This window comes from Dysidea avara, chromosome 5, assembly GCF_963678975.1.
Source record: "Dysidea avara chromosome 5, odDysAvar1.4, whole genome shotgun sequence".
NCBI classification, from domain to species: Eukaryota; Metazoa; Porifera; class Demospongiae; order Dictyoceratida; family Dysideidae; genus Dysidea; species Dysidea avara.
Genome location: NC_089276.1, coordinates 19678647 through 19706467, shown reverse-complemented (window position 1 = coordinate 19706467; position 27821 = coordinate 19678647). Strand labels below are relative to the sequence as shown.

Here is a 27821-nt window from a genome sequence, read left to right as displayed (position 1 = left end):
AATGCAATTAAGGGCAATATATTTATGTGGCGCTTAGAGCGCGTCCAACCTCCTCTGGCCGGGCCTCGTCCAGGCGGCACGCGACTTGGTGGTGACGTAATCCATGTCGAGACTGGGTCCGTTGAGACGATTCATTGCGAGACATGCGAGATTCAATGAAACTTCTGGTTAAAATAATCCTCACCCTTGTGTTCGTAGCTTTTGTCTTTCCTACCGTTGCAGGTAATGATTGGGGATGGGGGGGAAGATAACTGTGGGCGTAAGTAGGCGCTCGTTAGGCGAGTTGTTCTCGTAGGATTTGGCGAACTAAGGATTAATGGAGGAGGAGACTCTGGCAGACTGGAGTTTCAGTTGAGTGACGGCACGTGGGGTACAGTGTGTGATGATGGATTTGATGATAATGCTGGAAATGCGGCGTGTAAACAATTAGGATATGATGATTTCAGTGGTTTTGTTATCCCAGAGTGAGTATATTATCTATTGTATAATATGTGTGTAGTCGGTAATGTCACAGATCCTTTACACACTAGTGTGCATGTGTAATAAAGTATCCATGGTAGTGAACGTCAAACTGCCCATGTCTCACATAGTGGATGAAGGGTCCAACACTTACATAGTCGGACCTTTTATACACTGAGTTTTATAATGATTTGGATGCACTTTTATAATCACACCTGTGCATCATGATTCCTGCACAGTACACAGTATAAATAATTATACAACCAAGTACTAAGAATAATACGAAATGCGGTTAAAATTACATCATTAATAATGAATGAATAAATAAATAATAAATAAATAAATAATGTTTGAGAAAACTACGAGGCCTAGAGACATGAACTAAGCGGGGATAGATTTGCCTGTGAATGAAGGCACAACCGTATAATAAGTACGCCTGTTCGTGCTGATGACTTTACCGTACGTGTAATTCTATATAACGCCCCGGCACCACACCCTTGTTTAATTACAGACTGCTCCAAGGAGAAGATTAGTAAACGTCCACGGAGAGCCCAGAGGCCACTTTGCTGGTAAACAACAGCATTACAAGTATGTTTAAATGTTTGTAACTGTGTATCTTGTGTGCAGGATATGTGCTCCAAGCGTCATGCAGTGAACAACCAGCTGATGACCAGTTGGGATACCAGCTGATGCGCTCATAAACAACCAGCTGGAAAAACAAGGTAATGAGTAATGTAATACTTGTACCAGTAGTTGTATTATACATCTTCATCCTTCATCTGGCTTGCTAGCGGCTGGAATTATTTTCACTGGATTTATCTACTACTCTATTGCATGTGAGTCTGTATGATAGCTAAACAAGAAGCCGATGCAGTACTGCATATACAACAATGTGTAACTATCTCCTGTATGTTGTGCATGGCTGTATGCATAATATTATAGACTGATCACTGTGCCAATGCCACACCGCTGATATACTGGCACATCACCTGTGGCCTCTAGTTACAACAGAGTCTGTTTTGCCATATTGGCTTGATTGGGATCAATTGTTAATTGTGACTTCACCATGTCCCTTGTTCTGCATAGCTTCACTTCACTGCTGAGTCATCTTGAGAGACACGTCACAAATACAATATATAGCTACTTTCAATTAGAGATGAACCGATACCACTTTTTACCGATATTTCCGATACGAGTATTTGTACTGAAATTATTTGCCGATACCGATACCGATACTATACATTGAAGCCTAGACAAGTTTATTATAGAAATTTCATTGTTGTGATACATAGCTAGCTATTAAAATATCGCAGTAATTGATTGATCTCAAGTTTTAAAATATTCATTGTATAACAGCTAAACATGATAAACATCATTGTGGATTACAAATTTCTTGATTCGAGGTAGTTTTCTAGTAAGCTTATTGATAAGGCAATTAATTGCGTGGGCGGCCGATAATTGTACAATGTTTGTTACAGCTTTTCAACCAAACCTTTTCATGAAAAAGCAAGCCAAGTAGTCATAAACTCATCTCTTGAGGAACAACTGCACTACCATTTAATTACAAAGGATTCACATGTTCTAATATATTAGAATACACACGGAGCAATTGTAGCAATACTTGGAAAAGAGTAACAAAGGCTTTGTTTCGCTACTTTGTTAGCTCAACTAAGTTACTGATTAGCTCAACTAAATTATTAGCTACTGGAAACTTAGCTTAGAGATGGTTAAATAAAAATGGTGAGTGTCTACTGTGGTATCTGTACCTTGTATTACTGATACCGATCCGATACCGATACCACTAGTATCGGTATCGGTCCACCTTTACTTTCAATATAGCTTGGTTTTTGTGTAGGTTGTGTTTTAGTATTGTGGTTTTCTGATGCGGCCAGTTAAACTCCCTTGCCTGTGTACGTATGCATATGTATCATTTCCACCGGTACACACACACTGCTCTGAGTACTGCCTATGGCACTGTTTATACTTGCCCAATGGGTAGGTTGCAATGTTGGTGTATGTACTTGGTTTTATGTGACGCGGTCCTAGTAATTATACAACCAAGTACTAAGAATAATACGAAACACGGTTAAAATTACGTCATAAATAATAAAATAAATAAATAAATAATTAATATATAATGTTTGAGAAAACTACAAGGCCTAAGGCTTCGCACTCACTGTGAATAGAATCCATGTTGTATGAAGAGATAATCGTATAATGGGTGAATGTTTCCATGGAGGTGATAGAAACGTACGACAATTCTATTTAATGCCGATCAAAACAGCATGTGATATACCTACTACCAATCAGATTCAAGTGGCTATTTAGACAAGCGAATTGCTGTTCAATTGTATTTGAAAGTGTTGCCAGCTGGCACACTAAGTCTCAAGTCACCATGCCAGCTGCCAGTGGATGCGCTCCGTGTATCTTTGGCTGCAGGACACCTGAATAGGTTTGACATGCCAGCTGCACAAGGACAGGTATGTTTGTTTGTATTGTAATGTACATATTTTATTTTATTTTTCTGGCTTGCTAGTGGTTTGATTGTCTGTTTGTACTAATGTATTGTAAGAGCGTGGTATGTTTTAAATGTTTTCTTGTATTATTGTACATTTTTCCTTTACCTAGCTTACTAGGCTCTGGCTTGCTTGCTGTCTTCCTTTATCTGGTTCACCTGGCTTGTATACTCCTACAGTATTGTGCATCTCCTGTAGGTTTTGTATGCATACACTGTGTACACATCACTGTACCATTACCACACCAATGATGTACTAGCACTTTAGCTACTGGTGGCCTTTAGTTACGATGCCACTATTGTGTTGTATCTGTCACTACTGTGACATATTGAGATGATTTGGGGATCGTGCCTTCACCACCTAATAGCCTCACCAGGGAGCTGTCACATTGGTGTATGTACTTGGTTGTATGTGACACGGTCCTAGTAATAATAATAATAATAATAATAATCAAAATCATAGCATATAAAATTTCAAAATCACAATGTGATTTCATACATAGAGTGCTTTCTGATTTCTAAGTTGACTTCTGTTTTGTGATTGATTTCTGCTTTCATGGTTGATTTTTGCTGAACTGTTGTGCAAGATGAACTTGGAAAGTTGCCAAAAGGGCTGCCAGGAGGACTGAGGATTTAATTTTTGGGGAGTACTGGAAACTTCTTTTTCTGTTAATCTGGCAAGTGGTAGCCAGGCCATGACAGCATAGCGAGCATATTAAATTCATATCTCATAGCTATTACTATTTCATCAACCAACAAACTTTGATAGAAGATGACAAATAAGATACAGACACGTAAATTTGATAACATTTAATTCGTGAACATTTATAACTTTTGGCAAGAAGCCGCCCAATCCCCAAAGTTCAGTTTGATTCAAAGTCTTACTTTATCAATATAAATTATGCTAAGGTACATAACATAGCTTAATGACCTAGGTGGGCACTGCAAATTAAATTATAACGAAGAGCAGGAATCATCATTAAATGATGTTTGAACAGGCATGAATATATATAAAGTATGGTGTGCCCCTGGATACACATAACCACGTATGACAAATGCCAAAAGTGGGCATGGCAAGGAAAATTACAAAAAGAATTGTTTAAGGGAATACGAAACCTACGCATGTCTATATTATGCCCTTGGAAGTGTGTACTAAAGTCAGTACTAAAGTTACTACATATCCGAGCAAAAGCTACGTTTATCGAAGCCCGGTATCCAGTTTGCATGTATACTACTATAACTCTTTGCTGTACTTGTTGATGTTGAGAAGTTGTAGCAAAAATAATGTTATTGGTTAGTGGTACCAGTATTGCTGTACATACGCCTGTATACAATGGCCTTACCATGAGTTCAAACTTTTTGTATGGGGAGAGTGTCTAACTAAAAGATAACAACAAGAATTTTAAGGGTAACTATCTGCATGGACTAGTTTATTAGTCTGACCGCCATGTTGTGTATTGCAGCTGCAAAGATCAGTACAGAGGCTTTTATAAGGATTCAGTACAGCAGAGGGGGTATACACTTGTGGTTTGTAAGAATGTATTAACCAACTGATATGGTATGAGTTGTGACCTTGGGCTTCCCCTTGTGATGATCTGATAGTGATTGGAAAACATGTGAAATTTGTCTGATGTCTTGCTTCAACCATGTTCCAGTAACTTCACATCATCATTTGCTTCTCTAAACATACAATCAGTGATTACTTGATTATGTAATATGTACAGACTTAATATCTACTGATTGTTATGACAGACTGCAAGTAATAGATGAGTAGAAAGTAGGGAAATTTTCTTTTGAAGAAGTTGCTTAGGGAATTTAAGTAATATACTCCTACATAAAAATTAAAAATATTTATCTGGTACTGTAATATATAGTATCAGAACAATTCTCTCTTTATTCAAGCAAATAATTTTTTTAGGACAGACAAGTTGAAGGACAACCACATCAGTGCAATTCATAATGTACTTTTTATTGTATTCTTCGCAAACTTAAGGTATAATTCCCCTCATTGGAGGTACATTGATATTGAAATCAGAAAGATAGTATGAACAGTCTTTGCTGTAATGTTCATCCCTGATAGATCATGCAGGACATGTAATGCTTGCTTTGATCAATGCTAGCAAAAAAAAGAAGAAAGTTTCACAACTATAGTTTAGTAAATATTTTACTGTCACAGTTCTGAATGTATCAAATACATACTAAGGCAAACAAAGTAGATTGTGATCTGTATGCTACGCTTACGTTTGCCAGTTTGCTGTATACATGTAGATCCAGAGATCCAACAATGATGGCACTAACTAGACAGATACTAAAGCAAGTTGGGGCGTGCCTGAGCTGTCATGATATGTGATACATGTATTTAATTAATATATTCTGTAGCCATACCAATCATGAGTAAAGACAAAGCAGTAACGACACAATTGGCAGAATGTATCATACAATACGATAGTACTGTATAGGGATCATGAAGGTTTTGGCTTTTTCTGGCCAAAAATATCATCCCAAAAATAGCCTCACAGTACTTTTATGGCACCTTGCAAGTATTGGTGTGGTATAAGCAATTCCAAAAGTGTCTACAGACATTTCCGATAAGTCACTACAAAAATTTTTTTTTTAAATTTATAGTACAGTAGCAGAATTTTCTACTAACTAATTTCCTGCCTGATGCCTTCAGACAAGCGTAACTCAATAACCACTTGGGCTGTGGGCCTGATTTTTGCACTGCTAGATGTTGCTTCTAATCAGTATGTACTTGGTGATACCCTAGTCATTACCTTCTACGGCTTCTTTTGAGAGTGAGTATTATATTCTATAATAATTTCGGCTTAAGTATTGCTACTATGAACTGCTACCATGTGTATGTATATATATGGTTCATGTAGTACCACTCTGAAAGTCAGTAATTACTTGACATGGTCACTTTCATAAAGTGGTGTTATTGTTGAGGCTATGAAATGCACCTTAGTAGCGTTTGGGACCAGCATTGTAAACGGGTCAGGTCCAGGGACGTAGCTAACTAATTTTTGATGGTTAGGCATTGCTAGTATCAACTATATACACACATACAAACACGCTCACATTCATGTGAGGCATTATAAAAAAAATTAAAAATGCATGCACACAAGGTAGTTAGCTGTGCTATAGTGTAAGTGTAAACAAATGCTGTTTGCATGGCATGCAAATTGATACGTATACCCACTAACTATATGTTAATGTCGGTCGTTTAATAGAGAACCACAAACCATCAGCCTTTTGTTCCAAGCTGATATTGTTCACTTGTCAACCGCCGTCCAATGATGGTGGTTGTTTTGGTAGTTGTGCAGGGTTCCATGGTTCTCCTATACAATTTTTCAATAGGACCATTGATATGATCAGCCACAAATTGTGGCTCCCAATTGCATGAGGCTTGGGGGCAAAATACCTGGGGATTCCCAACTTTGAAGCCACAGGGATTTCTAAGGCCATAGAAAGGCTACAGCCTTTCCCTCCAAGCCGCACATACATAGGAACCCCACACTGCACCACTAGCCAAAACACTGATCCCTGCATTGATAACAAGGCAGAGATGGGATACAACCTATAAGAATGAATGATTGTGCAAGATGTTGTGATAGAGGATTCAAGAATCTGAGTCCCAGGTAGAAAATGTCCATTCCTCACTAGGCCACCAAGAGTAGGCAACGAAGTATCGATTCATATTGAGGAGGCATCATGAACTAGCTAGGCCACAGACAGAAAACAAAAGATGGAAGTGTTGCAACTATTCATTTACTGTATATATATATTGGGAGGGGGCGGGATAGGATTGATGACGGAGTTAATGAAATCAGAAGATAGGAAGTCCATGTAATCGTGTGCAATGTGTTGTAAGCACTGCACAATGGTGGCCAATATATATTATGTTTTATACAAGAGTAAATACAACTTGTTGCATGTTTTTTATTATATTTTATTCTTTGACTAAAATACTAATATGCACCCTCTTAACCACACCATGTGAAGGTTATGATAATGAAAGTCCATCCAGCTAGCTGAGGCCAAATTCAGCACTGCCAACTAACTGACAGTGAGCACTACTAACCACCAAAAATGCCATAACAGAGTTCCAGCCTATGGAGCACTAACAATCCCAATGGTGGACAGTCTTTACTGCACATACTAGGGCCGAGCTTTAACAATATATCACGATATTTTGAAAAATATCATTATTGAAATATTTTGCCATCAACCATTGTGATACCATGCCTGCACACCACTGCTACTAAAATCCATTTGTTATGCAGTACTAGGCTAAGAATCCTTCTAAGTCATAACCTGCAGAGAGGTGTGAACACCATTACATAACCTCAAAAATGTTTTACAATAACTGTTAGGATGATAGTGATGTTACCTTTAAAGACTTCCTGAAGGAATGCCGAGCAGTACACTATGTAGCACCAGCTATGATTGACTTATTTGTAAGTATCGTGAACTATTCAGCATCATGAATAGTGGCCCCGGTATTGATGGTGATACCAAAATGGCAGTATCGCTCGGCCCTAGCACATACTGCATGTGCTTGCATCTCTGTCAATAATCCCAAAAACAAAGACAGGTATAGTTCCTTCCTTAAATATGTCATGTGTCTTTGCATCAATGTGGTACACCCATTAGGACAATATACTAGCGATGTACTATATACTGACTGCTGAGATAATATTGGAAGAGGTATAAACCCAACATTTAGTAACATTATTTAGAGGTATAGTATTTGTCTGAATAATAATGGAAACTTAAAACAACTACACAATACTCCATGACACTAACAATAGCTATGTGCAGCAGTATCAGTGTGACTGCTCTATTGAAATCAGTGCTTGTCATGCAATATTAACTTCACTCACCAAGCCCAATCATTATTTGTGTATTAACCACAACAGGCACATCCAGCTTAGTACCCTGTACCTAAACTAAATGACGTGTTTTCGCATCCGGCCACGCCCCCACTCGAGCCGGTTCAGCGACGCATACGTATACAAAATCATTTATGGTAATTGTTGTCGAAGATTATCTTATTTAATGCCTAGTACACAACTCAAGACAAATAAATCTACCCTCTGCATGCCTACACTGAGTATCCCCAAACGCGCGGGGGCATTCCGCACGGAGGTTTCTTTATTTTTTTAATTTATTTATTGATTAGCAAACACCCAACAGGGTTTTTACGCTAATGTACAAGGTACGTACACATAAGTGCCTAGTTTAAGTTACAATAACATAAGTGCCTATAATTTAAGTTACAATAATGATTAGTACTAAGTTACAATAAGTGCTAAGTTACAATAGGTGCTAGGTTACAACTAGTGCTAAATTACAGTAAGTGGTAAGTTACAATAAGTGCTAGAATTACAATGAGTACTAAATTACAGTGAGTGCTAAGTTACAATAAATACAATAAGTGCTAAGTTACAGTTTATAAAGTAGGAGTAGTTGATTGTTTAAATGTTTCAAGATCAATGGTAGATAGATTTGGGATACATAGATCGTTCCAATGGGGAATAGTTCTGGGTAGGAATGAATAGAGATATGTGTTTACTGAAGATTGTATATGATTAAATTTCTGATCATGATGGGCTCTGGTAGCAGTTTGATTTAATGATGGCAGACAGCGATTTGGGACCAATAATAAATGATTAACTATCTTGTTTCGTGGCTTTTACAGCTGAGACGAATAACACATCGGTTTGCTGGCATACATACAAGTTGCGCACAGCAATGCATGAAAAGAACTCACCGGGCAGGCATTAAGGTAACTGGTTAATCCATCGTCTGAATAAAGAATTATTTCATCGCCCACCGGCCACGTGTCTCGCCACTCCGGCTCCTGCCCACAACGCCGGTAGTGGCACAACTTCCGAACCGGACTCTCCAGTATGCCCGCAACTTCCCCACATCACTGGTCCTTTCAGCATCCTCAATGAGACTGACTTTTTGTTCCACCTGCTTACACATTTGAAGTGACCCATACACGCGGTATTTGGTCCTTTCAGCATCCTCAATGAGATTGACTTTTTATTCCACCTGCTTACACATTTGAAGTGACCCATACACACGGTATTTTTCCTTCTCTGCTATTCTATAACTTATAGCTGTGGTCTTTTTCACAGGTAGTTACAGTATCCATTACCGACAATCGTTGAACTGCAGGTGTAGATGGCCTCTCGTTTCATTGCTTGTTGTTTGCTGGATTAAATTAATTTTCTTTGTACCTGTTTTTTTTTTTTTTTTTTTTTTTGCTTACTGGTGAACATCATGTGATATCAAAATCAATGATCCTGGGACAAACAAAAACAATTCATCATATCTGAATTACAAGATATCAAACGATTAACAATTTCTATGATATTAGTACAGAAGCTTTTTTGTCACTTTCTACAATCACATCAACAAGAGGACAATATGAAATCACACAAATTGTTTATCAAAATCTTTTTTCTCAGTTAATGATTGAAATTCTCTACCCTAGTCAGTGATTGATGCCAATTCCCCAAATCAGTTTAAGAACCTTCTGGACAGACACCACATAAATGTAATATATGATAAGTATATGAATGATTTGGATGTACAGGCTTACACCTCTATCCATAATTTACAATTACAATTACAGCCAACTGGTAGTAAAGACCTACGATATACTGAAATAAACGTTGTGCCCTAAATGAAGGTCAGGGGTGCTAATGTATGAACCAGGCAACCTGGCATATGCCTTAAGTAGCAGGCTGCTTAGTAACGAGTTTACAAGTAGTTTGGTCTCACCGAGTTATAACAAATGTACCGTTTGCATAGATAGAGTAGCGAGGGGTCCACGACTCCCTTAAAATCTCCTTTGCCACATTTGAAATCCTTAGTATCTTGGTACTGTATGTTTTAGGTTACAAATCTATGATGTAAATGATCTTATATGTAACATCTGGATTCAACGGATATCCCTCGTATCTTGTTCTTGCATTGTGATGATGATTCTTTTATCCTGATTTCTGTAAAAGTAGTTTCCTGGTAGCTACTGAGTTAGAAAAGTTGCTACTCCTGTGATGGCAGGTGTTTGACTATGAGTACTGGCTACGTATGTACTTCAGTAACAACTATATATAACCATGGTTATTTTCTAATTTAAAATTTTAATGTGCTATTAAAAGTAAACAAAGACAAAAATGAATATAAAATGTCCAAATTAAGGATGGAGATACCCCTTATGCATAGCCAGGTCAATCATCGCGACACGCGAGCTCCCTCTGGTGGCTGCTCCAGTAACCGCGTGTCTTTGCATGTGATGTATTCCAGTCATGCATCGTGTCAAGTCGTGGCCTGGATTTGAGCACTCGCGAGAGATTGTAATGTTACCGTTGGGCAGTACTGTAAGTGTGAATCTCGGTGTGGATACAATAACCATGTGTAGATGGGATGTTTCTTACCTCTTGTCTTTTCAGTTGCTGGTGGCTGTGGACCAACTGCTGATGCTTTCCTTAAGAGTTTGGCATCATGCACTGCCACCTGCCAGGGAAAGTCCTATAGTCACATACTTTGCTGGCTTTGGTGTCACATAGGATTTTCTTTAATAGACTCAACTGTTTTGTGTTTGCGTGGCTACACGTGGTGAGTTAGTTAGTACACACATGTCAAAGAAATCGCGGGTTGAAAATTGGCTAAACGAGTGTCAACTGCTTGCGAGTGTGACATTACCTCTGGGTGGTACTGTACTCCTCAGTGAATCCATCAAGTAATACCCTTGGCTATAGAAAGGAGTCTAGACTGAAATCCCAGTGGGCTACACATTCCCTTAGATGGCCTTCAAAGCTAACCTCAAGAGGGCGGCACACACCTACACAAACAATGCAGAAGATATAGCTTTATAATAAATGTCATACTGCAAGAGTAACCTCTCCAGCTTGAACCCTCTGGAGCCACTTTTCCTGCCTTAAAATACGATAAATCAATCTTGAAATTCGAAGAAATCTAAGAAATTTGTACTTACAGCAAACATATTGGAAATCCCTAGAAATTCCCAAGATTTGGCAATCCCATAAACAATTAATTCACTAGATTTTTGCCTAGTTCCAGACCTTTCATTTAGTAGCTAACCACATAAACGCTGTTAATCAGTGCACGTGACGCTTCACAATGACTTCTCCATTTCCTGTTCCATCACCCTCCATGGCATATATCATCAAGTGTATCATCATTTACAACAGCATTTGCTTCTTTCCACCTTCATTGGCAGTATGCGTACCGTGGGCATGAGACACTTTCTGTAAACATGCTTGAACTGAAATGTCATGGAACAAAATATGTCTTACTGGTAGAATCCAAAATGACTCAGACATTTAGTGTGCCTTACTGTGCCAGGCACAAGACTCCATTTTGAAAATTCAAAAAATTTTTATGTGATGTATCACATGCATCTACTTGATGTGTGAAAGAAACTTTTTAGGGGAATTCCCCTAAATACATCACGTGATGCCAATCAATTGGATTCGAGTCGGACCTTTGTCAAGCTTATCCGTAGTCATGATTGAACAATGTGGTATTGTAGTATTATACCGTCACAGGGTTGTTTGTGCACTGCCATGATTCTACTGTAGCATATAACTAGTACGTAGCTATGCTGGTTGGCAAAATTGATGATGGCCGGGCAATGAATATGCATGGTATCATGAGGGATTAAGTTTTCTTTGCTACTTGTAGGAAATCAGTTTGGCATCAATCATTTGCACTTATGAGAATTATAGGTTGCTGTAGACTTACATTGAGCCATGCCCACTTATCAATCATTGATAATCTGTAGTCTTTAGTAGCTCTTGCGAACAATTCTTCCTATAGTGTTAAACTGCATGGCTAACTAGTAAAACTTGGGACTTGTGAATATTTAAAATCTAGCTCTTGATGCATACCTCTATTTAGTTTAAATTGGGTCAGATCCAGGTCTCATCTGGATTACTATTTGAGTATTTGGGTCAGTAAGTTAACTCACTTATAATCCTGTTAGGACATGCTTTGATATAGACAGTCTAATGAGGTCTTGAAGTACATAGCAGCAGCTTTGTTTGGGACCTACGTACTACCACTACACATGGTTGTTGTCTTCCTAGCTCAAGCACAGCACAAAGATTCCCTCTGATGTTTTTTTTTTTTTTGGCTTGCATAGAAACATACATATATTTGTGTACACATAGCTCTAGATGATTTTAGTAAACTACACAGCTGACACATATATAGTGCGAAGTGTGTGATATTCTAAGTGTTCTGTGTATGCAGTACATACATTATTTTTATGATATGTATGCGAAGTGACGTTATGATTTTGCTTATACATAGGTATGATTCATCTTTGCCAATTGCGGTTTGTTACACTTTCTGTCTTGGAGATGAAGACAAGTATACGGATTGTGTATATACTATTTGTGGAGACTCTTTCACTTGTCAGCATATTGAAGATGTCGGCATAAAGTGTGGTAAGTATAATATAACAGTAGCACATACCAGTATGAGTAAGTGACATAATTCAAATTCACACTTCTGTTACACCTGTACATTAAAAGTATCATCCCACTATAGGGACCTATGAAAAGACTAAGATTAGCCAGTACTGCTGTTACCGAGGGTCAACACATACACCATACAATAAATTATTATTATATTGTCAACCCTACTGTACTTCATTTTTAGTGCTAATGGTTAAAGTTCTTATCAATAGTATTACAAAATACACGGCTTCTGTTTATGTACAGTTAGGTGAGTGCCTATGTCAGCACACATGAGCATTAATGCCAAAAGAAGATTTCATGCAGAAATATATACCTTCCTAGACATGTAAAGCAGCTATCTTACTAGAAATTGTTATGATTCCCAGGGCTGTTGTGTGTACGTATGTCACCTGGTATTTTAGAAGTAGCAGAATATCAACTTTTATTCTCTCATATTATACATGCGTAATGTTTTATGCTACCTTTATATTCTCTCACTGTGTACCTATCTACCTTATTTCAAGACACCAACATTTTGATAGCAGTGATCATAATACTTGTACTGGTTACATATACTGGCAGTAGGACACTCACTCTCTCGCACTTCTTAATATCACAAACTCCACTTCATTTATTGTATTGATACCTGCCTAGAATACATTATCTTATTTCTACATTGTTTATTTATCGTCAGCATAGCTCACATCACACACTTTGAATACTTACATTAAATTGCATGTTATCAGGTGAAATGCTATATTAATAATGTCTGTTTTTCATCACTTTATTCTCAGTACATTAGTATACTTTCTGTACTTGTATTCCACTGAGGGACTATGTTAAAAGTGGGAGTAATGAAAGTTAAACCCCAGTAGGTGAGAATCTTATTTACATGATTTACAATTCAGTTGGATCAAAAGCAACCTGAAGCCATGTTATGATACAAGCATTGCAAAAGTGTTTAAACCATACAACCTTGTTTATGTAGCTTAATTGTCACCCTGTTCATAAAGTCATCTTCAAAGTGTGGGATAAAAGGTGTGTCACAACATATAGGATATCTTTGCTTGTAATACCTTGATTTCAGCAACTGTCACCTTGTCAAGTGCCTCAAAGTGTAAGGTAAATGTTACAGTTATTGTACTTGTAGGATATAAATGTGACTGAATCTTCGAAAACAGTTCTTATCGCCCAAGACAGGAAGTTTGATTTTTTCTCACAAACACAAAGCTTAATGAATGCATTATCAAGTTTCACTGCCACAGTCAACCAGAGTAAAGCGGTCTGCTTTTGCTGGCTGCTATTTTAAAGCACAGTGGCAAGCCGTACGAGTGGTCTGGGGTCTTGATGGAACCCTGGCCAACCAGGAGATGGCTGTGTGTGGTTGTACAGCTCCGTGGTGCTGGACAATGACCTGTACTGTAAATTTCCTTTCATTTTAGCCAGCTCTGAGGTATGAATGGCCCATAACTTAGCCTAATTCATCCCAACACGTTTCTTTTCAATTTTTGAACACCATCTCGCCCGCCTTCCAGGGCCCCCATCTCCCACTCTTCTGGAGCTCGCCTGATACAGACAACCTTGGTTTAATAACTATCTAAAATGGCGGGAAACTTAGCTGTTGGCTACTTCTTCAGTGGATGATCAGGAAGGTAAGAAATTGTTGTGAAACGTGTGAAAATTTGGTGTGCGTAGCTACCACCATTGGCCAGCTACAACACTCTGAATATTTAAAACCGACGTTTCTCGATACTTTTAAATGGGCGATAAGACCGGTTTTCCCAGAGACAGTCACATATCTTGTTGTTATTAACACCTTGATCTTGGCTTTGCCTCAGCCTCAGATTGATAATGATGTCCTACTTGTGGTGTGGTTTAAGATATCCATTATCTCTTCCTAATCTGCCTGTGCTTTTGTTGCACCTAGGGATGGAAAACTTTAGCGTGCATGGAGCATTCAAAGATGCCACTTGGTGTTTAACTGCCCAGATGTTACCTGGGCTATATCATGGGTGTGCTCATGGCTTTGAGTTCAAAGATAAGATATACTTTGACTCATTATATTGCAGTATTACATTGTGGGATTTAGTATTGCAAGTTTCTAAGCCAGATGCAAAATTACGACTGGTTCATTGCTAATAAACCATACAAAGAATGATTGTTTGGGTGATGCATGGATGCATATGTATTTCTAGACATCACGTGATAGCCATTGAGTAGACCACAGAACAAGATCACTACTGAACGAAATAGGTTAGAAACTTGTAGGGGGTGTTTGTCATATTGCTGTTTTGTTGTTATTGTTTTTTTACCTTTCAACATTGAATTATTCCCCCTGCTAGTTTTGCTGGAGGTTGGTAATTGTGTCCATGTTCTTCATGACTGCAACTTTTGCACTAGACTCACTGTAGTGGCACTGTGTTGTGCCATGCCTGTATTTCCAGGTTTATGTCTATATCATCTTGAGTCACCTTTTTCAGCAATTTTTTTTTTTTTTGCAATTTTCACTGCTTCCTTGCCATTGCTTTGACTGTGATACGGGGAACTAGTAATGTGCTTTATTCCCCACTGTTTAATAAAATTGTCATAATGTGCTCTGAATTGTGGCCCATTGTCAGTAATTCTAGTTACAAATATGCCATACTTAGCAAAATGAGCCTTGGTGTACTTAACAATAGTATCACTTGATGTTTCAGTTACTTGATCTAATTCCCAAAACTTACTGTATAAATTCTCCACTGGGTGACTGGTTTGTAGCTAAACTTTGTACAGTGTGACTTTTTGTGCCTGAATTCTCTACTAAATGAGAATGACTTGTTGTAGCTGAACTCTCTACTGGTTATATGTAGTTGAACTCTTTACAGGATGACTGTTTGTAGCTAAACTCTCCGCAGGGCGATTTGTTTGTAGCTCAACTCTCTACTGGGTGACTTGTTTGTCTAACCAAATAACTGGTATATAACTGAACTCTTATGGGTTAGATGAACTCCTGACAATGTGACTTGTTTGTAGCTGAAATTTCCATTCAGGAAGCATCCAGTTTATTTACAGTGTATGTAGTTGCTGGTAATTATAAAGTTCTGTACTTTTTTGGTCAACAACAAAAACAGCACTAAAGGAATAAAAACTATCATTATTATAATAATAGAGACAACAAAGTAACTATATAATTTATGTAAGTAAGTAAGTTGATGACTGCGTACAAACTGAATGTTCTAATAGGCTAGGGTGACTGTACTATTGGAGTATATCGATCGTGCACTTGCTACACGTAGTTGGATTTCGCATTATAACTAGGTGGCTTTTACTCTATACTACTCCATGGACTTCCTTCTATGATGATTACTCCATCTGCATACCGGTTTCAGCTCACTCTTCTAAGCGGTTTATCTGGAGCTAGGTGTGAAAGTTGATAGTTTTTTATCACGAAACTCGAACACGTAATTGTGACACAATTAAGGTGGGTTTTGTGTTATATCTCCATGTCTCAATTCCTTTGAAACCACAAAAAGGCACTCTTATGATGGTTACTCCATCTGCACAGCAATTTTCAACTCATTCCTCCAAGGGGTTTACCCTGTGGGCGTGACAGTGGTTCAACCTTATTTTACACAAATAATTGGTCATAACTCTGTGAATGTTCATCAGATTCCTACCAAACGTGGTACCGAGATCCACTTTAATGATCCCTTTAAGTGTACCACATTTCAGCCTAATGGCTGAAGTGTTAGTTTTTAGTTTTTTTACGCAGATTTTGGAAAGTGTGCAAAAAGTAGAAGAAAAAACAAAGAAATTAAAAGACTGCTCATATCTTGTAAGGTGATTTTGTTCTAATTTTGTATGTGGACTCCCCTACCAGGCGGGTACTTCTGTAACAAATTTTGGTCCAATCGGTTAAGGGATCTCAGAGATACATATGTGTGAAAATCACGTTTTCTTTCTTCCTGCCACTCACGGTGTGGTGTGCCAGCTTCTTGGACCACACGACACACACTACTGTGTGTCTTGATATTATTGTCGGCTACCAGTTTGTCTCTGTAAGGCCAGTATGTTCTGATGGAGGGTTGTATGTCCTGCTTGAGTTTTGGCCATCCATTGTGGATGACTTTAGTTAGCTCCCGAAGTGTGTCATCCTTAAGGGTAGCTTGTCTGAGATTAACTAGTCCATTCTCACTGAGTCTCACATGCTTGGCTGGGTCAGTTTCTTCAAGTTCTATGTACATTTTCCTGATGTAATTGAAGAATTTCATAATCTGCTCTGCGTGTTGAGATCTGTTCATGTAGATATGCCCGACTAAACATGTCAGAAATATACATTTCTATCACAGGGTAATATAAGCATGTATTTCTGCAGCCCTAGTAGCATCTGCTGTAGTTGTTTAGGTACATTATATATAGGCTTACTGAAAATCGGCACTAGGAGTCTATGGATAGTATGTATGGTTGTCTGTTTTCAGCCCTGTATGTATACTGAGTGAACTGTTCACACACAAATGCAATGGAGAGGAGCTCTTTTTCTATTTGTGCATAATTCTGTTCGGCCTTCGTTAATGAGCATGACACAAAAGCAACCGGCTGTCCCTGTTGTAGAAGTGTGGCCCCCAAGCCCTTTCTGAAGCATCACACTGTATTGTGGCTTCATCATAAAACTTCCTTTATAATCATAATGACTGAAATGTTGACTTTTGTTGACTCTGCCATGTGAATACGGCTGACTGTTCAGTGAGTAGTCTCAATGGTGCTGCCACCTCTGCTAGCTGTGGTACAGATACTGCAAACAACCTAAAAAACACTCTACTGCCTTCTTACTATCTGGTGTGTCTGTTATAGCTTTGTCTTCTTTGGATCTGGACAGAGACCATCTTTAGTCAAACGATGTCCTTTTTCTTATTGAGTTTCAGCTTTGTTTCTCATGCTTGTTGAAGAATATGTTTCAAGTTGGCATCATGGTCTCTCTAGCACTCTTCATCTGTATCACCACACCAAAAAAAAACAAACAAGAATGTCATCTGTGATAAGTGACCTTATGTAACTCCTTCCCTGTAATTCAGGCAGCTCCTTCCCTTTCCAGGCAGCTCCTTCGGCATTTGCTACTTCGAGTTAATGCCGAAGGAGCTAATCGGCACTAACTCCATGCATGTTGTACCTGGCTTCTGATTTCCATCTATGACTTTAAAGGTCAACTGGTAAGTCTTGGCATTATAACACTGCACTGTAGTGTACACTGGCCTAAAGTGTTAATCATTGAATTTTCATAACATTTCAATTGTGAGATTTCTGGTTGCAGAGGTGAGTTTGTGGTATGAAGAATTGCACACACATCTGTCAGACTAGGTTGCTCCGGTATCTATTTGACGATCAAGGGTTAAGGGTCCGGCCCAGCTCGTGTATAGAACACAGTGGCACAAAGAATTGTCCTTTCCAATCATGCTTGACAGTTCCCACTTGTTCAATAGTGAAGAGTTCATCCTCACTCTTTGACACTACTCCTGTACTACGAATATAGGCTTCACTCCTCCTTCCCTTGCAAGCAGACAGCATGGAAATGCTTCACTTTTTCACACTGGTGGCAAGTCTTCCCATAAGCTGGACAATGTGCATGTTTTCCTCCACAGTACTTGCAGGTTGGGTAATGAGACTTGGGTTTCTTGTACTTGACACTCTTCTTCAGATTCACTGCATTAATGGGAATTGCATGGGTTGTCCGGTTCACTGCTGATGTCTTTTAGCTGCTCCTGTGCTGCTTTCACTGATTTGCAGTGCTTCTAATGCTTTTTAAGGGTACACTACTTTCCTCTACAGAGATGACCTTTTGCACCTTGGTCACAGCAGCCTAGCACAAGGCATTATGTAGCATATCATCATTTAAGTTTCTGAACGTACAAAATTCTACCAAGTGTCATAGACGGATTATGTAGTGGTCCATAGTCTCAATTTGCTGCTGCTGAGCCGAGTGAAACAAGTATCATTTATGCAAAATGTTCTGAGTAGGTGCAAATATTCCTCCAACTTTTGAAGAAACTTCATTGGTTTTTTCTTGTCTTCTTTGGTAAGTTCTAGGTGTGAAAGGATTTGTCAGTACTTTCTTCTCATCACCATCTTCAATGTAACTGCTTGTATCGTGTTGTCTTTGTCAGTTGGTTGCGTGACAGTAGCAAAGTCGTTGTAGGCTTCAGTCTTTGAACACTTTCCAATTCACTGCAACATTTCTGGCACAAACCATAGGGTCGGAGGGAGGAAGTTGACAGTTCGCCATCTCGACTCTGTGGTCTTAAAATCACTTTACTTCTGACACCATGTTTCACTTGTTCATCGTTCTAATTTGAAGGTACAACAACTGACACACTTGTGCATATTATTACATTAAGCAACTATTCCTAACAGAGCAAATTAAAAAGACCTCATATCTCCCAAAGATTAAAGCATTTTATGCATACCATTTTCTAGGTAACTTTAATGCTTCCCCCTGATGGAAAAGTTATGAAATTACAGTAACACTTAGCCACAACAAAGTAATGGAACAGTAATGAAACTCACCTCGAACTAATGAATAATATTTTCTGACTAGAAAATACTGTTACTTTCTCTTGAACACATATAATCAAAAGATTCACACATTGTCCAAACAACAAGACCATGTCACGTGATTATGGTAGTTACACTTAAGGTTGTTCACACAAAGTAATAATATGTAATGTTATTACAGTTATTTTATGGGTAATACGTAAAGATTTTCTGTTGCAAGTAATATGTAGTGATAAGTAATGAGTTACTTGATCATATATCCCAGCACTACTTAGGATTAACCACAAACAGGGTTGCACTGATAATGGATTCAATAATTGGTATCGGGCCGATATTTGGTTATTCATTGGTTTTGATAAATCAAAGCCAATGTTAATCCCCACTGCACTGTGTAGTACGTATAATGATGTGTGTGTGTGTGTGTGGGGGGGGGGGGGGGGGGGGGTAGACATAAGTTATTTGGCATTTTAATTAAGGTACGTGTTGATGGTTTAGCAGTGACTACAAGCCATGCCCATAATAAACTGTTAGGTTTTAGGCCATGCCCAACCGTAAACTGAGGTTTTAGGTTACTATTGTATGTAGTACCAGCCACTTGTCTCTACTGTATAGCAGTAGTAAAATGTTCTTAAAATCTGTTTACCATTAGTAACTTTTACTTGTGGTATACATTTAACTTTACATTGTAGCCTAGAATGAGCTGTATATCAATGGTTATGTCACTGATATGAGTCATTTAATAATGATGAGGATGAGTGTAAGTGTTATTAGTGTATATCAGATCAGTTATCGGTATCAGCTGATTCTGTTCCTTAATATCAATTATCGGAATAATTGGCTTGTTTGGATATCAGTGCAACACTGCCACAAATAATGACACCTTTGAACACCCATGCACACTATAAAGTGTTATGTGTATACTAGCAATGTTCATACCTCTCATGTTACATGGTTTTTGTATTTCCTCATAGGTCATTTCAGTACTACAAAGCTCATTCTTATTATACTCTCACCAGCTTTGTTCGTTATCTTTGTGGTTATTATAATTATTTCATGTGTGATTTGTTGCATCTGCTACTCCAAAAGACGTACTAGACGTTCGTACTATCGTGTACGTAGCTTACAAGTAACTGCTGCAACTGTCACTGTTGCAAAAGTAACTACTGCAACTGTCACTGCTGCAATTGTCACTAAACAGACTAAACCAGCAACATATTCTACCGTTCCACCAACAGAATATCAGTCTGTCTCTCCACCTCCTACTACACAATAATACTGTACATGTTTGTATGCTATTAATTTTTACTAGAATAATAATAATGTACTAGAACCATAATTTATAATGGTATTTTTCTGAAACCATAGCTACAATAATATGTTGCAACATTAATAATTATAGAAGTTTCTGTCACTGTACACTGGGCAATTCTGTGCACTTCACATTTATACCAGTTATATGACCTATTGACTGAGCATTTACATTTTTGATGCCCAGTTGTCTGGTTACCGCATGTAATTTCTGTAAACAACATTTATCTGCATGGTTGTGTTAATGTTAGTTGAGGAAGTAGGTGGTCTACCCAGCTGTATTAACGGAGAGCTGGTGTTAACTGGAGAAGTGGTCTACCCAATGGTGACCTGGTATTAACTGAGAAAGTAGTATGTATTAATGTTTAACTGGGGAATTACGTAGTCTGACCAGCTGTTTTAATGGGAACTGGGAAGCAGCCTACCCAGTTGTAGTAATAGGGAATTGATATTAACTGGGAAAGTAGTCTACCCAGCTGTATTAATGGAGACCAGTCCTACTTCATATGCATGTGATTATGGTAAAAGAAGATTATAGTCTTGCATGAGGAGAATATAATTATATAAATTGCACAATACTGTCACGGAGGTTCCATTAGACTTTTCCCTACCCATGTGTCTAATGATGGGGAAAAGTAGTTTGGTCATGTGAGACTACAGTATTTCTGACGAATAAACAGCTATAGTTACTCTCGTTAATTAATTAAAGCATCTCAAGCATTATCTGACCTTGTTAAGTACTTGAGGTTCACTCACTTTTTCATTACTGTTTTGGGGTTAGTCCAAATCCTTATACCATATTTACATGGTTAAACACTACACCTTCAGTAGTAGCCACACTTGAGTGGTACTACAATTGATATGAAAATAATTATTTTCGAGCGTCGAGTTTGAATAGTAACAGCATCGATTTTATGAACTAAGCTAATAAACACCATGCATGGAGTTTAATGAAGTAAATACAGTTTTTTTTTTGTTTTTTGAGAATGCAACTTAAAATCTGTGTATAGCTATAAGGTGTATTAATTTCATGACCTCATAAATTGAGACATACAGTGTATGTGCATGGGTCTCAGTGCCTTGATGAGTTCGTTAAATTGAGTAACATGGCACAAGAAATGTTATCTCAATCTGAAGAAGGCTTTATGGATGTTCCCTTGTATTGTAGCTCTGCATACATGTGCCTCACCCCTGAGAATTTATGTTCGTTGTGGATGGATTTGGCCATCTCAAATAAAGCTAGTATAGTTTACAGTTTGGTGGCCTTCGGTGACCTTGTTGTGATAGTGAGTAAAATGGCCTTGTGACAGAGCACTGGGCTGGGACAGCCACCCGTTATCAGTTCTTGTAAAGTACATGCACTATATGCACCACGTTAAATATGCCACTGTTGTAAATTGATTGCCATAATGGAAGAGTGTCAGAGGTGGAACAGAGACTAAAAGAGAACTGGCCTGGGTTCCTTTCCAAGCTGGATTGCATCCAATGAATGATCTACTTCAGCCTTTTTCAGACATCATGCATAGTGAAATTAAATTCACTTCAATTTAGGTGGGGCAGCTAATTATACTATACATGTAGCTAATGGTAATTTTAAATGAGTTTTTAAGGGATGCAAGTAATAGTAGTATGGGGTATACTTAAGTCAGTGTTGTATCATGTATATAGCCATGACAGCTAGTGTCTACTTCAAGGGTCACCATCACTCTTAGTAAACTGTTCAATCACTGGTGTTATCAGGTTGTCCAGCAACACTTGACAATCACAATCAGTGCCAGGGGCGGAGAAATATGGGGGTAACTGCCCCACTTTTACAAGTGGAGGGGCAGTGCCCCCTCACCTTTTCCAATGCACAGTTGCTAAAGTAAAGCAACTGTTGTAGTCATTGGCCAACTTACTTTGCTTTTATTTACTAGAATTTGTGCTAAAGGTTATGCAAGAACGGAATACTGCGTGAATCAGTGCTGGGAGTGCACTAATTGAGCAGTCACATAACTACTCTAATAGAACATTCAGAACAATTGGTTCTGCTATGCAATTAATTCAATCTGTCTCCATTAACACGTTATATGTAATCAAGAGCATGAGTCTGTCAGAAATGCCTTAATTTACTGTTGTATGTATCTACAGTATCTTAATGGTAGTCATTGCTATTATATTATAGGAGTATCCTATTTGAGCACACATGTACCACCATAGATAATATATACCTCCTATGGTACCACTGAAAATACTCTCAGATTGAATCTCAGAACATTCAAATCACAAAATTTTCCTGTGTGGGCATGCCCCCAGGCCAGCGTTGAAACCGGGTCGGGTCAACCGGGTCACATTTTCTCCGGGTCATCCGGGTCTGACCCGGTTTACAAATTATCCTGGTCTGACCCGGATTGGATCACGTGAGAAACGAAATTGTTCGTTTGACGACGTGGAAACTTATAAACGCTATCGCGTAGCTCTTTCGTGAGCCACGCCCACTTATCGCGTTAGGAACATACGCTCAGCCACGCCCATTTATGAGTAAGTGTAGTATGTAGTACGAAAGGGTATCTATGGTGAGGGGTAGCTATTGTTAGTAGGTGATGACCTTTTTTTTTTTTCTTTTGGTCTTCAACCTACAACTAGGCTGAAGTTGCAATTTTACAAGTCTGGATCCGCCCCTGTTTACTCAACACGAATCGAACGCTCAAAACGTAGTCTCGCGCGCTCGAGACTAGCCGAAACATAGCTCTTATCGCACGCCTCGGCTTTAATTAATCCGGGTCAAATACGGACCTGACCCGGATTGCTATCCAGGTCAGTGGGTCATCCGGGTCAGCAGTAGTGACCCGGTTTCAACGCTGCCCCAGGCTCCTCTAACATTTGCATGCTGGTATGCTTCGCACACTAAGGTAGTTAAGGATTTTACAAAGCTTTATAACCGTTAGAACCACCCCATACAACTCTCCCCCCCCCCCCCCCCCTCCCCCCCGTACTGTTCTCTGCCCCTGATCAGTGCTATAGTGACGTGGGCAGTCCATCTACTGTGGAAAAGGTAAATGAAAGAAAGAGGAAAAAGTGACTGACTAATATTATATGGTCATGCATGGCATCAATGTTTCATAGCTATGTCTAGTGCATTTATGTGATGATGATTAATTTGACTGAAATTTAGGACTGAAACAAATATCCATATTATCCAGATATCCGGATAGTATTTCAATATTTGGATAGTAATTTGAAGCCATCAGGATAGTTGCTAATAATTTAAAGAAATTTCATGATGATTTTCTTTGATACAAAACCTTCACACTGAGTGTCACTGATTATTAATCCCAATCACACAGTAGTGCAAATGCCATGCTTGCTTCTAATCTAAATTATGAGTATAGCAAACAGGTTTATGGCAAAATTCATTTTTAGTAGTAAGCGATGATGTCACTATCTGTAGGATATCTGGAAAGATTTATGTATCCGGATAGTAAAAATTATCCATTTCAGCTCTACTCTCTAGACTGTGAATACACTTTGTTAAATGCATCATTATTTTAATGTGCTGATATTGTCTGACTAAGTTCAATAATTCTTCTATTAGTATCACATGGTCTCATGAATTATAATTAGAGTGAATTTAAGTTTTACCGTAATTTGCGTGCAAAAAAGAATATAATAATAATATTTTTCGTGTAAAAATATTTTCGTATGATTTACGTGAATGATTGCTCTATTAGAGTAGTTTGATCTTATGTAAAAAAATTCGTGTAAGAATTTTCGTACAAGTTTTTGCATACGAAAATCATTTTGCGACGAAAACAATTACGTTAGCTGCATTATTATTATGGCGTATGATTCATGGTAGTAGGCTAGTAGCTACACTGTTTTCTTTTTATTTATTTTTATGATTACTTCAGTTTACTGGCCTTGTGGAAACTTGCTAGTACAAAATAACATCATAGAAAAGTATTACCTTAGAAATTTATTTGCATTCCAAACTGTGGGAGTAAGCCATGCCAATAGCTGGCATGGATCTTGTAAATTGGATCTGTGATGGCTATAGATCTTATACCTTGTATGAGCACATCACTGCAAAAATTAAGTATTGCTTGCAGAACCATCAACTTTGACAAAGTAATTAAAATATACAGACATAACCTCAGTCACTTGTGATTACCAAAATAGCAAAAGGCATGCAAGAAAAAAATACAAAAAAGACAAATAATCCAATACAGTGTCTGACTACTATATTATTATTATTAGCACTTTACAGTGACCAGCACTGAAGGTCTGACAGCAACATGTGCTGCAGCCTTAGGATTACCTAACCTAGTTTCAGGGACTTAGATCTAATGACTTGACTTACCGACGGACTGATAAGGTGTAACAGAAAAGGGGCCAAAGTAAGGAAAAAAATCCCTCCAACCCCAGGATTCGAACTGCAGGTCACTATAGCTAAGGATGACCTCTTTTCTCGGAAATAAGTATTGCAAGTCTAATAGTTACTACCTCACCAGGCACCAGAGCATGAAAATACCAATAAAGAGAATTGCCCCTCTCTATCGCTACCTCATGTACTTGCTCATCATACATCCTCCAGTTCAGCTTGTTGAGCCGGAGGCATAGGAATCGGAAAGCTAAGGGTTAAACACTTTGACATCAAAAAATGCCATCTTCCTATCCTGTCTCCAAAAACTATGCACTTACATCAAGCTGACATTATCTTCTATGTTAGCAGATCTATAGTGGAATTGTTCTCCTGTAAAAGGCTGTAACAGTGGTTTGATGCACAAATTGTGGCAGATGTCTGACAACAAGACTACATGCTTAGATATCCCACATGACACAATTCATTATGATCAAAGCTATACCAAAGAAACAGCTAAAAGCATGCTCAACAGTCATTGATTTCCCACAAACACAACTAAATTGAAAGCAGGGAAGAAGACATGTATGCTACAAATACTGGCATCCATGCTAACAGCTACCCAAACTAAGTTATATACATTATTAAACTTAATAGTTAAATGCACTTGCAATTTTTAAAACAAGCAGCACTTTTATTCTGGTTAAAATGATATAATCCATCTAATCTCTCTAAAGCATCTGTGCGTAAAGTGAGTATATCATGAGTCACGTACAGCAGGACAGGATGAAGTGAGGTATGAAGATTCTATTTTGCCAATTGGATAGAATAAACAGCTTTACAACTTGTACTGGTACACACCAATGAGTAAGCTTTATAACACTTTTGATCAAAAGATATGATACCAACATCAAAATTAATAATAAATACAACATACATATTATGATGCAGCAAGCAAATTGGATAGAAATAAAACAGCTTTACTACATGTACTGGTATGCATCTATGAGTAATATTATACTGTATATGTATTCTAACACAAATAACTGAAGTACGTGTGCAGCTACAACTGTATCAGAAATTAAGTTAATACAGATGTTGTCACAGGCAGTATGGGTAGTTTTAGAGTGTGCTGATATCTGCAACCTGATAAGCAGGGTTTGCTTGCACCTCCGTGTCTAAATAATATGGATTTTCTTGTACCTCTTCACAATATTCTCCATGTAAGTTGGGATTATGTATTTTCAATGGCATTGTCACATTTGTCCTGAAAGTCGTATCATTTATCAGTCCATGATTTTGCATCACTTGTGATTGTAGTCCTACTGTATCATAAATATGCCTATAGTAAATACAGCACTGTATTCAATGCAAGTACAATGTAAGTGGCACGTACTGGTCAGTCGAATATCCATCTTTCTTTTTTCGCTTTTGTACCAAACAAACTGCTATGATAATGAAAGCAATGATTAGTACAACAATGGCAACACCTGATGCAGCAAATATTATTACACTGCTGTTGTTACCACTGCTATTGTCTCTGAATTCATCAGTTGAACTTTCATCAACGGGAACCACTACAAAAAGATATCAACTATGTTACTATTCATGTTCAGAATAACATATTGTACAGTACAAAAGTTACAATAGTTATATCACTGCAGATGTAGAATAATTATGTTAGGTAGGTGTTGACAGTCTGATGCAAAGCAGAAGACAAATGCAAATAACTGCAGTAGATATTCTACGACTGCTTTGATATAAGTATGGTACTTTGGTAATTTGGTTTGCATGCAGCTTGCACAAACATGTTATACTGACATGCATTTTGATTGCTGACATTGTAAATTTGGTGTTTAACTGATTTTGCTGCATTTGCTGTTTGCAACAAACACTTTAAAGGCAATAACTTATTAAACATCTTACTGAATTCCATGATAGTTATAGGATGGTTTTAAAATTAAGTCCAACACACACTGTAGTGAAATAAGAGTATGTAGCTAGTTCTACAGTATTAAAATAGCTACAATTTATTTTACGTATAATATTATGAGACTGGTATGTAGTGTCATCTTTAAAAAATATTTTTGAAAGTTGGTTAGTTATATTATGTAGAATCTACTTATTTTTTCAATGGGCAGGGCATGTGGGCACATAAATTTGCCTATCTTTTAACTTTCATGATTCATAAATGTCCTCATTTTGCATCTCCCTTCCCCTTAAGTTATTTCCTACATGAAGGCCTTGCCATTCACACATGTACACCAGGCTTATTGTAATGATAATTGTAATTAATTACTAATCATTACCATTTTTTCAAGTAATTACTGTTAGAAATTGTAATTAAACAGGTAATTAATTACTAATCATTACCAAATTTTGGATAATTGTAATGATTAAATCTGGTACATAATTACAACAAGCCTGATGTACACATAAGCTTAGCATTATGAACTGGAGTACATAGATAACTACATATTCCCTTTTTTTTGGAGTTATGCTTATGCTTGGTTGTACCTTTATCAGCTTCCATTATGCCTGCTGTTGTAGCCACTGCTAGTGACAGATTATACTCAATGTTCTCATCAAGTCCTTCCACTACTACACTAGACTCAGTAGTGTTTATTGATATTATACCATCAGAAGATTGTCTTCTTGTGCGAACTGCACTATTAGAAGATGGTATCAATGTCACCATGTATACAGGAAATCCTCTGGCTTCAAATAATGTAAGCGAATCCCATGTAACGTTAGCAGATGTGCCAGTCCTGGTAACAACTATGTTTTTTGGTTCATTAAGTGGATTTAACTCTTTGCTAAAGAAAATACGGTTTTTGTTTTCCTGTCCTTTTCCAGCACCGTTTAAAGCTAATACTACCACTTGATAAGGAGTACCAGGACCTGTGAAATATTTGTATTATTAAAACACAGTGTAATCATCTTCCATATAAATAATAAAATATTTATTTCATGTGCATGTAATAGGGCTGGGTGGTATTAATGTTGGTTTGATATCACAGTATACGCATCTTGAAAAATTGTTAAGAAGGTTGACAAATTGCTTGAAGTTTTAATTTTTAAAAATGTGGAAATAATTTACTGTCACATTACAGTGTTTGATAATTTTAACTACATATAAGAGTACCTGCCTAATAGCATCAGTTGATTTAATCAA

General features: G+C 37.8%; 2 protein-coding genes across 4 annotated transcripts in view; one reads left to right on the top strand and one right to left on the bottom strand.

Moving 5' to 3' along the window:
* Positions 1-74: 74 nt before the first annotated feature.
* LOC136256258 (egg peptide speract receptor-like) lies at positions 75-20441 on the top strand. Of its 3 annotated transcripts, XM_066049187.1 has the most exons (5): positions 78-222; positions 296-464; positions 12326-12462; positions 14670-14727; positions 19971-20439. In XM_066049187.1, exons 1-4 carry the CDS (start codon positions 144-146, stop codon positions 14678-14680), a joined length of 396 nt encoding a protein of 131 aa, XP_065905259.1. In that variant the 5' UTR covers positions 78-143; the 3' UTR covers positions 14681-14727; positions 19971-20439. The 3 variants fall into 3 exon arrangements, with proteins under 3 accessions (XP_065905258.1, XP_065905259.1, XP_065905257.1); XM_066049186.1 differs by lacking the exon at positions 14670-14727 and having other exon boundaries at positions 75-167; positions 19971-20441; XM_066049185.1 differs by lacking the exon at positions 14670-14727 and having other exon boundaries at positions 19971-20437.
* A 5073-nt stretch (positions 20442-25514) lies between these two features.
* The window catches only part of LOC136255675 (uncharacterized), a 59748-nt gene continuing 57441 nt past the window's right edge, over positions 25515-27821 (bottom strand). The window contains exons 25-27 of the mRNA XM_066048485.1: positions 27164-27547; positions 26043-26223; positions 25515-25988 (exon numbers count right to left, since the gene is read on the bottom strand). Coding sequence (XP_065904557.1) covers positions 25769-25988; positions 26043-26223; positions 27164-27547 — 785 coding nt within the window. The 3' untranslated portion in view covers positions 25515-25768. The remainder of the gene's footprint in view (positions 25989-26042; positions 26224-27163; positions 27548-27821) is intronic.